We start from the raw sequence: 15,113 nt of genomic DNA on the forward strand, positions 1-15,113 counted from the left end.
CTAATACACATTAATCACGAAATGCTAAGAACAGTTAATTTGAATTCAAATCCCACATTATCAGATCCGAATGAATTCCGAATCAATCCCGAATCGGCGAGAAATTTTCATTCGGAATTCCATGTGGAATTCCGAATCAATTCCAATTCCAGTGCAACAACCGATTCGGAATGAATTTCGCCTACAACCGGTTGATTCGGAAATCATTCGAAATTGAGTCTGAAAATGCGGACTGAATTGTCAATTCGTCTTCTTCTTCTTCTTCTTCTTTCCCGATTTTGCACGTTTTCGTGCTGATTTTCAGTTTATTTTTAAACGAAAACATTATATAACTGAATATACAAATATAAATCTTCATGTTTTTCGGATATACAGAACTAGTAAATAACCAGTTCTTCTTAGAATCCCAGCATAAACTGTTGAAATTCGCTGGAAATTAACAAAGCGGCCTACCTTAGTCAGCATCATCCATTCCTCTAGCTGGAGTGTAGTAAAATGACTTAACCACCTAAATTTTACACTAACACATTCATAAAATGATCGAATTTTCAATGACATTTATAATGTCACTGTCCATCGGGTCGATCGTGCAGCCAACTCAGGCAAAAATTCTAGCACTGAACCGATCCAGCACTAAAAAATTATGCAGTCGAGTAAGAATTCCGTCATTCCGTCATTCCGTCGTTTCGATAATGTGGGATTCGATGGTTCCGCAAATCTGGAACATGCTGCTTTTTGTGTAAAAAAAATTCTTCAACTGGCTTATTTTGGTTATAAACATTTCATCCCTCGATCTTTGATTTATTCAGTGGAAATAGGAAGAAAATAAACCAATTACCATACGTTTTAAACATTATCTTACAATTTATTGACTACTGGAACATTGATCGGAAAATTAAAAAAATAATTCCCTAATAGGAATTGAAACCAAAGTTGAAAAATTATTCACTGTTTATCTCCATTTGCGGTCGACGTATGTTTTGTCCTAGGCCGGATAACGCAGATAACTATGCATGTAGATTTGGATCAACTGTTTGGTTGAAATTGGCATAAGGAAATATTCGACCATAAACAGCACAAAAATGAATTTATTTAAACTTTTTGAAACAAATTTATTTGAATTTATTTAAACTTTTGGAAACAATAAGGAAAACTAACCAAGCTTGCTCCCTTACTCGTACATGCGACGACGGTTTTGAAATATTCAGACACACATCAGTCCCGATGTTCAACTGGACGAGTATAAAAGGTAAATCGGACGAGTATAAAAGAAAATCGTTTATGTGGTTTGAATTCAGTTTCAGTTCCTTAAACTTCCCGGTTCAGAACTTTTGTTCTGGTGTAGATGAAAAAATAAATCCTCAACAGTGGTAAACATCGGATGAATTCTGCAAATCGGTTATTTTTAGAACCATTAAAATATTGACAAAGTATTTTGCAAAGTTTTTGAAGTTTTGTGTATGTAAATAACAAAATGCTACTATAACATTACTTATTGTATTTTATTACTTTCATAAGTTTCATTTTATTTGTCAATAAGTCGTACTAGTATCAGTATAGATGCACCGTTACAATTCTAGAAGCAACGCAGTGAAAGTTGCAAAATTCACACAATAAACTAATAAATAACTAAATTCGGAAGTTTTATTAGTACTCACGTCCTCCAGTTCTGTCTGTAATATTACCCAGCCACCATTGTTTAAATTTTTCTAGAGGTTGTAATATTACACAAAAAGATGCATAATTTCCTATAGAAAATTATTGCATTCGATGTTCAGTACGTCAATTTTTTTACATCGATTAATAATCACATTAGGATTGTTACAATTCTTTTTTTTTGCTGTGTACAAGGCAGAAACGAGTAAAAAATGGTTCGTCGGCAGACGTACACATGGTTTGAACTACAATAATTTTAATGGAAGAAAATATCAAAAAGTTCTTTGATAATTAATTCACTGATACTTAAAAATCAATAGGCTAGAATTATTGAAATTGGGAACATCATTTTTTGTGAGTGGCAGCGCTGCCAGCTATACCGATTTATCTGTATTTATACCGATTTTTGGACTCGACACAGGATAAGCTCTCGTAAAATACCGATAATTCAATTTTCATACAGATAAATACCGATTTCCAGTTTTTGTGTTCGGTTTCATAGAGATGAACCAGGTTGAGCGATCTTTTTTTTTTGCTCGCAAAATCAGTATCCTCATCACTATATCGATTTTTGATTTTTAGAGTTAGATATTGTACAAATAGATTAGATAGATAGATAGAGCAGTCTGCATCGAATCTATGGTACCTAGAAGTAGGGTAGAAAGATATCAAATTCGAGCGCGTTAAAATTAGGTTTTTTACCGTCACTGCTAACCTCAATCGGATGAACACATTTTGACAGTTCAGCAGTACTGTTTGTAAACAGAAATGTTTTTGTTTGTTGACAAATTGGATCAGACCATTTACGATCCGTATCGCTTAAATAAAGTTTTATAACATTTGTTCACGATGGAATACTGTTTGTTTTCGAGATTTATTAAGACTAGTTGCAAAGTTTAAAGATAATTCTGTATAAAATATTCAAAACGACGTATGTAACAATGAGAGATTCTCTTTGTTTACTTTCTCTTTTGATTATTACGGCACTCTTAGCAATCCTTCTCTCCAATCATTTACCGTTAATAATAACTAAAGCTATTATCTTTTAATCTGCTCTGGAGAAATTACCGAAAAAGCAGGAATATTTCGCAATAATCGAAAGAGAAAGTAAACAAAGAGAATCTCTCATTGTCACATACGTCGTTTTGAACACTTTATACAGAATTGTTCAAGATGTGTTCTTCGATTTTTGTTTATGGTTGTTTGTAAACAGTACCGCTGAACTGTCAAGAATAAATGCTTGTTCATTTATGACGTCACGATGAAAAATCTAATACGCCTATAAAATATCTAATACGCCTGTCTGCAAATAACAGTATCTATTTGTTTACTTTTTTTCACGATTTTTCGGATTGATTTCATATTTGACGCTTTACTTTTCGCAAAACATTCAAGTTAAAACTACAATCTTTCAATTTATTTTGAAACCTAAATTAAGTTCTTGCAGGCAACCTATTGGGTGAAAAGTACTTAAAATTAGGTAAATTTTTGTCGGCGTGTAGGTTTCATCGCCCTGAAATGAAAAAAGTAGCGATGTCGGAAATTTCGAATTACTCGATTATTTAATAATCGAGTATAATTTTGAAACTAATCGATTGAAACTTATTCGATTATCTGGGTTATTATTCGATTACTCGATTATTTGTTCGTTTATTACTATGGGATTTTTTACATTATTCACTCAGGCAAAAAATATGGAATTTCATAGAGATTTCGTATTATTTTTAGCCACAAGAATTTCGTTAGCAAATCATAAGACCGCCTTATGAAATCCCGAAAATAGGAATTCCAATAAAACGCCTTATGAAATTCATACGAAATTTTTAGGAACATTGTGCGAATTTTCTATGACAAACATAACTTCTCTCATATATTGTGAAGTTCATAAGTTGTTCGTATGAATATTATAATAGTGATAGATGAGATGTATATTGCAGAGGTAAATTTTTCATATTTATCTCATGAAATTATGATTTTGGTGATTTTTGATGCATCATAAGATTTGCCTTATGATTTTCACTACTCAATTTGCTTGAGTGTTCGATTAGCTCGATAATCGAATATTAGTTTTAAGCTAATCGATTAAATATTACTCGATTATCTGGGTTATTAATCGATTACTCGATCGATATTACGACATCCCTAGTCAAAATAATCATCGTCACGCTGTCTGGTGGCAAAGACATCATATTAACAAGATATCCAGCTCTCAAATTTCCCGAACAAATAATTGGCAACATCCTTTTTTGCGAGCATGTCGCCCTCAGGTGAGTCCGCATCGAATCTCATACATAGAAGTAGGGGAGAGAAATGTCAAATTCGTACGCGCCAAAATAGCAGGGCTGCGCACCCATACAATTGACATGATATGTTGAATGAGACGCCGTGCGATGGCGTTGCTGAACTGAAGATTGAGATCGCTCCAAGCTGACAGGGTCTGCTGGTGGTGAACTTTGAATTGAATTCTTCAACTTTTATTTGTAAACGAAAACAGCATAAACTCATCATCCCGGGACTATACACCCAAATATTTCAGTTTTGTTCCACATTTGAAGACTGCCATTGAATATAATCTCTTTGAATAATGGCAGATATAAAGAAATGCTTTTATACAACTATTCTATCCCAAACATTATCGAATGACGGTAAATATTTGTTTTGCGGAAGTAATTTCGGGGAAATTTTAGTGTACAGGTAAGTGCATGACGGGAACTATCAATGTAATGCTAATTTCATTTTATTTTTAAAGTGTTGATCGTATATCATCATGCGCCGACAGTTCAGTAGAGGATCCTACAGAACCCCAATTAGTCTTCCCATTATCAGAAAAATGTCAAATATATAGCCTATCTTTCCACAAAGATTTTTTGATAATGGGATTGAACGGAGAAATCTGTGGCTATGTATGGAATTCTAAGGCCGCAACTATTGGGAAAAAAGCTTGGACAGTTAAACTTCCAGCATCAGACGAATATACAGATTTTAACGAAGTAAATTATCTCTGGTTGGACAAAGACGAGGAGGTACTTTATGCAGGTTGTGGGGACAACATAATGTACTCTATTTCTTTGGAGGATGGCCGCGTCGTAAGAAAGTACCAAGGACATCTAGATTACATTCACTGTGTCTCCGGCTGTGAAAGAAAATTAGCAACTGCATCAGAAGATGGTTCAGTTCTGTTATGGGATCCACGGCAGTCCAAGTTCACAGGGAAAATAGAGCCACACAGTAAGGAGTTGTTGAATCGATCTGAGTTCGGTAAATGGCAAGGTACTGTATCTATTACTGAAGACTGGCTCGTGTGTGGCGGTGGACCGCGATTTTCCCTGTGGCATCTGCGCTCGTTGGAGTGCACAACAGATTTGGCTTTTCCCGAGCGGGTTCACGTGTCCGGTTTCATCGATGACTTGATTTATGCCGCTGGTCATAGCAAACACCTTTACCAGTACAATTTCAATGGTGATGTAACCGCCGAAATTCCCATTTCAGCACCTGCGGTTTACAGCGTAGTGCAACAGAGTGAACCTACCAAATTGATGGCGATTGCCGGTGCTTCCAGCCAGATTGACGTTTGCACTAATTTTAGTTATCGAGACATTGTACTGAATACATATAAGAAATAAATAGATCGGCAATGTGTTTCAATTGCTCAATTCTTTACATATTTTTTTTATAAACTTTTTTACTTTCCATTATCAATATGATGAACAATGGTGGCAATGAAATAAGGAAGTTTTTTTTTTCGAAAGTTGTTTATTACACGTACAATCTTACACATAAAATAAACAGCAGTTTTTCTAAATCTATCATGACCGATTATAGATAAAAATGACTAGACAATATTTCTTAGCATTATTAACATTCAATGGACGAAAGAAGTCATCTTCATCCCTTGTAAGCTAGGAATATCACACACTCGACGATTCATACAATTGCATACATCCTGATTACTCCTTCTTCTCATGTTTTGGTTCTTCTTCCTCTTCCTCAGCATCTAAAATATCCGCACAGCATATCGAGTATAGAATAAGTGAAAAGAAACCCAATGGCAAGCCAAATAGTACGGAAGTCAGAACCGGATTTCCCAACCACATGTCGTATAGAGACGTCTTTGCCTCGAACCAGGCACGGTAGATACGAACGGGAAGTGAGTTTCCGCCAAAGGTCTTAAAAGAAAAAGAAATACATTAGTGCATTCTGCAATAACTATAACAATAACTCAATTGCATACAGGAGCCGTATGATTATGAATGCTATCCAGAAATATTTCAATTGCTTCCGGTGTCAACTGGAGCGGGTCATCTTCCGGTATATGATGTTCATTTGTGCTCGCGTTCAGAACTATCAAATGGGGCGTAGAAAGAGTATCCATTGCAATCGAATGTGCCAGGTCTGGGGTTCCGACCCATCCAAATTGAAACCGACTATGATACTTTTGTTTGTTTTTATGCACAAAAATTTCCACCATATCGCGAAACTCCTGCTCGTGAGCTGCTATTTCATTCAGCTTATTTTCTTCGACCACAGCTAGAACGAGGTATTTTTTTGTTTTTACAATGTGATGTATGTTATTCCGTGTCACTTTAGGGAATGTTGGGAATCTTTCCTCGTTCACCCATCGGAAAAGAGATTCATTCAAATGTTCTGGTTCTATTAGATTAAAGTTATCCGAGTAAGGGAAATAGAAATGGTTTCGTTCCTTGTAGACTAACGCAGCTGGAACAGTGTCGATGTCAAAATGTCGTTTTGCTATGTCCACCGAAGTAGCGTAAAAATAGCCGTGCGGTTGGTACACTTCAGCAGCGCTATAAAATATATCCCACAGAATCCCGTCTTGCCGACCAACGTAGGTGAAGAAAATGGGATTGTTCGATTTTAGTATGTCAATACTCTCTACTCGAGTAACTTGCTGTACTGGAGGGCCAGACATTCGATTCACAAAATGTATCAGTTCTTCTTTACTGCGTTCACCACTATACGTATAATCATAAGGACCTTTTATGCTGCATATTGAACACAAAACAAAATTAGTAGTTTTTAGTACAGTGCAATACGTACTACTTACAACATAATGGTTGGATAAGCATTTACATGAAAAGCCTGGGCTACCGCAGTAAATCGCGTGCAATCTACGCGACCCACCCGAATGTTAGTGTTGTATAAGGCCTGGGCTACGTGAGCCCACACCGGTTCCAATTTTTTACAGTGAGCACACCACGGAGCGTAAAACATCACAAACCATTGTCCTTCGTTCCGAACATCGAGGAATCGATCGCTAAGCTCAAGAACTCGCGAGCTGCAAACACTGGAGAATGCAGCTATGGAAAAAAATTGAAATTTTCAAAATTACATATCGATTGATTAGATGACTCGTTTCTAATGTGATTATAGCTTACCCAGTATGACCAATATGAAACATTCTAATCGATTTAACAGCAGCATAATTATTGCTACTAGTTTGTAAGCTTCTACAGTGTTTTACCTTTTCACTTAAGTCAACAATTCAAAATTACACCCTAAATGATTGTATATATTTCCTATATTACCACAGAAACTTGCGCGAGAAAATGGCTATGAAACATCCGAAAACATAAGTATGATATAAATGAGAAATGTCAAACAATCAGGTCACCAGATTTTTCTCACTATCTCACCCATCACAATAAGCGTGTTTCACATTAAAACGGTAACACATGTGATAGTTCTTAAAGAAAATAAATTTCATTTAATTACACTATATTATTTATTTTTGCGGCGAGAAAAATCGAAAACGTAATTCTCTTCATTTTCTCAGAAACAGCTCTGTTGGTTTTCACAAACTTAGACATAAATAAAAGGATCAACGTCTAAAAAAAATAGACTGGTTTTGACTAGTTTGAAAAAAAAATGAAAATAGCAACGAAATTGAAAAGGTTATGTTTTTTGTTCTTATTCAAAATTCAATGGAATGTGTTTTGAAGAATCCCTTAGTAATATCAATGAAACTCAGACGAACCGACATAACAAGGAATTTCTGGTACACTCCGGTTAGCCGGAACATTTGACCCTTTTTTCGTGGAATAAAACCATAGCCACAACCAGAGCTTGAAATTGTCACGCACTCTCAATGAAAGAAACCATTCCAATAATCTCATTTTCAATATTTTACTGTCTCATTCGTAAATGACCGACACCAGTACAAACGAAGAGAGACGAAGCATTTTCGTTTCTCATTGAAAAAATTAGAGAGTATAATTGTCAATGTCACTCTTTTCTCTATGACAAGACGTAACCAAACTAGCGTCCGCATGGAGCATCCAGAGAATTTCAATTCTCATTCTTTCGTCGATGTATTGAAAATCTGTGACGCTTGGCTATAAAGAGTGACTAAAATATGACAAATCTAAGTAATTACATCCCAGAATCTTTTTAGAAACCAAAACTACTACAATTTCGAGCGCCAACAAGTAAAAGTCATTGTGAAACCTTTTTCTGACGTTTTCGATTCTCGAAGCTTCGGTTGAATACCGACACTGTATACTATGAAATTTTCACTGAAAACAGCAAATGACTGAAAGTGCAAATGAAAGAAAGAACACAATTTTGAAACTACTGTTCCGCTTATGTCATTGACATTACATGGATTTCGTTCTCACAGTTTGCAAGCGAAGCTGAGAGTGACATAAATTTCTCGTTATTTTTGTCTATTTTGAGTCAATGAAAATGACTTTTATTAGCTCTACACACTAAGATTCGATTCCGTTGTTCGGTAATTTTTTTGACGAAAACTTTCGGTAATCAACAGAAATTACCGATATTTCGGTACATGAACTTCATTTTACATCAATTATGCAAATTTTTACCGGACTATCAGTTTTACGCAAGTTTTCATTACAGAATTCTGTAAATATATATACAATTCATACGGTAAATCTGAATAGTCGCCGAGTACGGTAAAAACCATACCGTCCGTATGGTAAAAGTATCTTCCAATAACCGAACTTCTGAGAAAACTGATTGTCGTGAATCTAACTGTCAAACAGTTATTGAAATTTTTAGTGTCTTTTTATTAACCAAACGAAAAAAATTTTGAAGAGTTCATCGAATGGATTGAGATACAGGTGCAAAATTTTTTAAAACATTGGAACCACTAAAAGCTTTTTGTTTACTTATAGGAGGAAAAAATCATCACTTATCACTTGTCCACTTGCTGCCTACACAAATAGTTCGAGAGTAATTTCTGGTGGACTCGACGGATTGTGCAGTGTTTTGGAAGACGCTCATAGTTCCTTTTTTTTCGTGGAATAAAACTATAGCCACAACTATAGCTGGAACTTTCTTCATTCGTTTTTGTGAATTTGTGTTGTTTTTGAAAATCCGAAAATCCAGAATTTTAATCAAAGGAAAACAAAGAAACAAAAAATTACCGAGCAATCAGTTAGATTCATTTGGTTTACAGTTCACGGTAGTTGTTTGACAGTTCAGCAATTACCGAACGATCCGTAATCAATTTAATTACCGAACAGATTACCGAACGTTCAGCTGTTGAAAATTCGGTAAAAAATTACCGAATTCTGCGAAATTTTCTAAGTGTGTAGCCACAACAGATTGGAATTTTCTTCATTCGTTTTTGTGAATTTATGTTGTTTTTAGAATCCAAAAATCCAGAAATTTAACCAAAGGAAATAAAATTACCAAACATTCAGTTAGATTCATTTGGTTTACAGTTTGCGGTAGTTATTTGATAGTTCAGCAATTACCGAACGATCGGTAATCAATTTAATTACCGAACGTTCAGCTGTTGAAAATTCGGTAAAAAATTACCGAATTCTGCGAATTTTTCTAAGTTTGTAAAACAAATTTATTATAATGTTTATGATGCTGCGATATGTATCCCATCTATCACGATTATAGTTTTCATACGAACAACTTATGAATTCCACAGTATATGAGAGAAGGTATGGTTGCCATAAAAATTTCGCATGAATTGAATATCGTATGAATTGAATAAGACTTTTTATTATAATTCAAATTTTCGTGACTTTATAATTATGAAATTCCACATATTTTTTTCCTGGGTGTTGGCAAATAGTAAAGAAAGCAAAACAACATTGCATGAATTGCTTTGGAATTTTGTTTTTGCACTACTTTTAAATATTTTGTAGTTTTATGCAAAATTCCTCCTAGTTCATTTGAAAACCAATGAACATTATTTTTATAAACTTATTATTATACTACAAATGAAAATTCACATTTTACTACAATTCAAATTTGCATGTTTCCCACGTGGTAGTGATGGTCTCATGAATTTTGAAAATTTTGTGATCACTTTTTCAATTTACTTGCGTTTGAACGATTACAAATGGTAAAATCTTACAAATATGAATGAAAAAATGATTATTCTTGTGTTGCAGTCAAACGTATGATTGAAAATTGCCCTATGTATTAGGAAACCTCGGATAAAATTTGAAAGAATTTGCTCACATACTAATTTTATATAGATGAAAAAATATGTGGAAATAGACGAATAAACTCAATGAAAATCATAATTTATCAATTAATGTCTAAAATCAACAATTAAATCCACAAAATTTATTGATTCGTAAACCGCATCTAACCTCACTTCTTCGATTTTTTTATATAGCATTTTACGAAATCGATAAAAAATACTCATGATCGAGTTATTACTTACTACCAAATTGCTACATGTTTTTTGTATGTTTGATATTCATGATTCATGAGAGAAAAATATTAAAAACTAGATAGCCAGTTTGTCAAATCTTTAATTTAATCAGAAAATTATCATATTTGTTAATTTTAAGCTCGCCAAGCGCAGAAATCGAGAATGAGTTGCCTGGATTTATCAGTTCAATGAAAAAGTGAGAACAGGTAAAAGGTAAGCTATAAACATAAGATCGAAACCTACTTCCTTTCTCATCGTTCGCGTGTAATTTGTGAAGGGTGAGATATTGTTACCGTCACAATCAGCACGTACGCGAGCGAGAGCTACCTATACGTATCGCAACCTGTCATTTTGTGTTAGTTATTGGTACGGAGAAAAGCTCATTTACGACGTCGTTTTGAATTCCTTCACTTTCATTACTTCCCCTGTGCGAACCCCAACTAGCTATAGTTTACTGTTCCGCTATCAGTGTAAGCAGCAGGTTCTAATTTGTCTAAGTGTACCGTCATGTGATTACGCGAGTTGCAGTTTAGTGTGAAATTTGAATTATCGAAAATGGCGAGGTGGAATGCAAGACATCACCATCATCAACATCATCATCACAGCCAGTACTGCTTGTAAACTCGAACAAGAGATACCTGGCTTATGTGCTGGACGGAGTAGCCTGTGATCAGTGATCGAGCGAGGGTGTTTGGGTGGTAGTGCTGAGGTGTGGTGGACGTGGATCAGCTCAGTGTTGTTCAATCCAGTATTCAAACCGTGGGTAGTGATCAAGAGGAGAACGGTGCAAAGAAGTGTTGTGTAGTGCCTTGTGGGGAGCAGATTTTAGCCAAAAAATAACGTGAAGAGTAGAAAGAAAAGCAAGCCTCATTCACGTACCATCAACAGAAGAACCGAAAAAAACCAACAAACGGCAACATACACCAAACGAGAAGAGTTACGGTGAGAGCTGTGTGGTTGAACCGGCCGAAAGCAGAAAAAGTTATTGCCAGGCAAAACTCGTCGTAAAGTCGAAGAATGTAAGCATAATCCAAAGACTTGTTGGAATGAAGAAAGATGTCGTTTCTACAAGTATGAATATTATTATACAAAATGAATTCCGAAGAAAATATGCAAATTATTAGATGATCTAAGCGCGTTGTCTTTAGCTGTTGAAACTTGCTGCTATCGGATACGATCGCACCCAAGCAAGTTCTAGTTTATGTGCTGATCAACGATTGGGTTGACAAAACGGGGTGACGAATGACGATAACGACGAAGTAAGATGACAAAAAGTGCAGTCCCTACTAAGCGTAACTTTAAACGGAATATTACTTGAGAATTTCCTAAAACCACAGAGAGAATGATGAAGTCAGTAGGCGGATTCAAAACGGGGGAAACACTTGATTACTATCAACAATAGACGCGCGTGAGAATTTCGTCAGGGAAACACAGATTTAACAAGTACCGATTATGCATAGTGCGCGTATTTAAAAACGTTACGAAATGCATACTATTAAGCTATTTTGAACAGCAAACTCTGCATCACGAAGAACCACAAATATTTTCATCAAACTGGTGACGGCCGTGCAGTTTACCTACAAAAAGAGCAACAACAATCGAAACCTGTTTATGTGGAGATTGGCAAATAGCAGTGCATAAACTGCCTAATGCTACGAACTGCCATAGGGTTTAGTGATTCACCTCATCTGAACCTGTATCGGCTATTGTCCGCCCATACTACAGCGACATATTTTTTCTATGCCAAAACCGCGTTTTGCGCTCTATGCATCCGCTCGAGGTGTGTTCAATTAGTGGTCATGCATTTACGATTGGAAAATAGACTATAGTTTGAACTATGCACTGAAACTAGATCATTGATAAACCTTGACCTATGTGTGCTTCAGTAAATGGTTCACATGGTAAATTACTCTATGTTGTTTGAAAGAAACGATGCACCAGAAATCGAATACGAATACATCGTTCGGTTGTAACTAGCAGTAAGCAGTACAGCAAGATGACGTGACCTTTTGGTGCATCAGACCTCGAAATGTATATTCAAAATCGTAAACCCGCAAAAAGGCCTCTTCAGAGGGGAAAGAAGATATAGACATTGAAAGCAGTTTGTTAACTCGATCTGACCACCGACCGATGACGGTGTTCTGTTTTTTTTTTTGCAAACCATCACCAGTTCACGTAGCTAGCCACTATGTTGTACTCAGTTACAGTTTTATCCGGGTTCGCCGTCAACAAGGAAGGGGAGCTTGGAACTGCTTGAAAAAATCACACGCTGTGTTTGTGAGGTGGCGAGGCGTAAAACGGCCAGTTTCGTCAAGGTCAAAATCGTAATAATTTAAATGCAATTATGTGTTTCTTCGGACAGCGCAATTGAACTATTTGAAACGTCCAGTACACTAGGATAACCCTTCTATTGGAGTACTCTTTCTGAATGATGAGAGAAAATATGTTTTTTTTCTATATTTGTTATAGTTAATATTTTTGCTTCGTCCCTAAATTTTCTTTATTTATCACAGTAAAAATTGTGATTTCCGCATTCACTTCCCATTCCTTCTAACTTCTAAGAAACAAAATTATCGACCGGTTAAACTAATTTGTGATTGAGTAATTTGGTTATGTCTGTTTTTGAATAGTTTTAACCATGGACGGAATTTCCCGACTACTCACATTCAGAAAACCTAGGCTTTTTCGCCCACTTGAACACCGAGAAAACAGAACCAAAGCCATAATCGAAATGATAAATTGTTTGTTTGAAATCTACCTGTTCCACTCACCAGTCGAACATTCATTCCTGTGCATATGTACATGAACCGTATAAAAAAACACAAGTTTGAAAATTCACATAAAACGCAAAACTTAGTAAATTCGTATAGTTTTGAAAATTCGCTTTAAAAAAAACTCAAAACGAAGGAAAAATTAAACTTCTAGACCTGATGTTATCTTGAAGTTTTTTTTAAATATCGATTTTGCGATATTAGGATTTCTGGAATCGAAAGTTTTTCTTTGGTGTCGAAGGTTTTAGAAATGCATGAAACGTTGAGATCCGATGTTATCTTAAACACGCTTTTGACAAATACGTCAAATATGATTATAACAGAATTCCAGAAGACCATAGTTCTACACGGTCCGTGGTGATGTCGTCGAAAAAAAAACCCTTCTTGATTTACCTAATGGTGTAATAGTTCCTATATCTTGCCATATAAATATTCTCATTTAAACATTTATACAGATTATGAAATCTGCCATTAGTATTGCGAGCTTATCTAATAACCTAATAGTAGCTTCAAAAAAGTCTTTCGAAATCGACTGAGGTATCTCAGATGACGCATTTAAAAAGCAGTATATTTGGTACCGGTGTATTACTTGAAGGACACGATACAAACGCAGAGACCAGTCCTCTAAACAAGTAAAAATTCGTTGCAGAACAGACTTTACATTAGTACCTGTTCTCTATGGTACAAAGTCAACGGAATCGATCTTGTATCCATGTGAAGAATGAATTCTTCAAATTCTGTCCCAAGAGCAGTTCAATTGAAACTTTTGGGGCCCCGACGAAGGCATATTTGCCGAAACATGTCAAGGCTAGTTCAAGGGTTCTATTGACCCTACGAATCCTTCCAGTTCGGGGTCTGGGTCTGTGCTGAAGCAAATGAGCAACATATGGTCGAATTTATCTATCACCATCATTATTGAGAGATAGCACAACGAAAACAAAAATGAAATAGGTTTCATTAACAAGATTTTTAGCCAAAAACTCATGAGAAGTGTCAAAGCAATACAATCCAATAAATAGCTAAAAAGGATTGTCTTGTTGAAACTGCTTGCAAATTGTTTAGATGTTTTTCGCATGTTTTAAATATCCATATATAAATTTCTAAACCGATATGTAAAAATGCCGTAAACTCTTAGTGAAAAGTATATTTATTCAGAATTTGTGCGCATTTGATGCGATTGTGCGTAATAATGTTTTTACGTGGAACAGTGAAGTGAGTTTCGAATGTTTCACTTTATTTGTAGATGTCAAACAAAGTTTTTCGTTTCTTCCCACCTTCCAGGCTACACCGTCTGGTGTACTACTTGTATTCAGTTTTTGTTTTCCGAATGCTCAAAGTTTTCAATGAGAGAATCGATTTCGTGAAGTCAAATGAAGAAAACAGCGGTTTAGAAAAAAAAAATTTAAAAAGAAGTTTATGTTTCGTGTATGTCTTTTCCTCCAATACAACATCGTAACTATAGGGACCGTGCACGATAACAAGTAGCGCCATTAGTGACGAATAGGCGAAAAAACTCTACCATAGTTTTACAGTTACCTAAGTCCACGCCGAATAAAATAGTCAAAAACCTGTTTTAATACAATATAGTGGTGTAATGATCCTTTTCTCACATCAATCATATTCTCATATATAATACTAAAAATATTTCGATTCTTAAAATAAACCAAAGAGATTGTTTGTGCATTAACTAGTATAACCTACAGAATGAAACAGTTCTCTGACATCGATGAGAAAACGAAGTTAGTTCCACTATTGTAGGTATTTCGGGCACTAGAACCCGAGAACGTATAATCGAAGTTGGTTCGTATGGCCATCTACTAACATGATTTTAATTGCAACCGAAAAATATGCTTAATTTTCGGTAGGAGCATAAGATCATTCATTTGAACCTAAGATTAGGAATACCGGACTAAGTCTAAAAGTAAGTGAGATCCTTGTTTGAGTGTATGACTATTATCTGCCGTCGTTATTCGAAAACCAGGAATACTTTCGAGACCAATTTAGAAAACTTTTTTCGTTTCGAC

General features: G+C 35.4%; 3 protein-coding genes across 3 annotated transcripts in view; 2 read left to right on the forward strand and 1 right to left on the reverse strand.

Annotated features, from left to right (window-relative positions):
• Window positions 1–3,864: 3,864 nt before the first annotated feature.
• Window positions 3,865–5,316, forward strand: LOC131438553 (THO complex subunit 6). The gene is made up of 2 exons (XM_058608653.1): window positions 3,865–4,350; window positions 4,406–5,316. The coding sequence occupies exons 1-2, from the start codon at window positions 4,241–4,243 to the stop codon at window positions 5,277–5,279; spliced, it is 984 nt and encodes a 327-aa protein (XP_058464636.1). The 5' UTR covers window positions 3,865–4,240; the 3' UTR covers window positions 5,280–5,316.
• Window positions 5,317–5,419: 103 nt separating this feature from the next.
• LOC131438089 (protein disulfide-isomerase TMX3) lies at window positions 5,420–7,245 on the reverse strand. The gene is made up of 4 exons (XM_058607887.1): window positions 7,053–7,245; window positions 6,722–6,974; window positions 5,888–6,659; window positions 5,420–5,822 (listed from the first exon to the last, which is right to left on the reverse strand). Exons 1-4 carry the CDS (start codon window positions 7,096–7,098, stop codon window positions 5,604–5,606), a joined length of 1,290 nt encoding a protein of 429 aa, XP_058463870.1. The 5' UTR covers window positions 7,099–7,245; the 3' UTR covers window positions 5,420–5,603.
• Window positions 7,246–10,674: 3,429 nt separating this feature from the next.
• LOC131434959 (uncharacterized) overlaps window positions 10,675–15,113 on the forward strand; it is a 42,226-nt gene continuing 37,787 nt past the window's right edge. The window contains exon 1 of the mRNA XM_058602334.1: window positions 10,675–11,337. The gene's annotated coding sequence lies outside the window, so the exon portion shown is untranslated. The remainder of the gene's footprint in view (window positions 11,338–15,113) is intronic.

The sequence above is a fragment of the Malaya genurostris genome, chromosome 3 (genome assembly GCF_030247185.1).
Source record: "Malaya genurostris strain Urasoe2022 chromosome 3, Malgen_1.1, whole genome shotgun sequence".
NCBI classification, from domain to species: Eukaryota; Metazoa; Arthropoda; class Insecta; order Diptera; family Culicidae; genus Malaya; species Malaya genurostris.

Bases quoted from the DNA above. Each gene is read 5' to 3' on its own strand.
- LOC131438553 (XM_058608653.1), top strand. From the start codon at position 4,241: ATGGCAGATATAAAGAAATGCTTTTATACAACTATTCTATCCCAAACA. The intron at 4,351-4,405 runs GTAAGTGCATGA...TTATTTTTAAAG, and splicing joins GGGGAAATTTTAGTGTACAG to TGTTGATCGTATATCATCAT.
- LOC131438089 (XM_058607887.1), bottom strand. From the start codon at position 7,098: ATGCTGCTGTTAAATCGATTAGAATGTTTCATATTGGTCATACTGG. The intron at 6,975-7,052 runs GTAAGCTATAAT...TTTTTTCCATAG, and splicing joins TTTCATATTGGTCATACTGG to CTGCATTCTCCAGTGTTTGC. The intron at 6,660-6,721 runs GTAAGTAGTACG...TTCAATATGCAG, and splicing joins GCTTATCCAACCATTATGTT to CATAAAAGGTCCTTATGATT.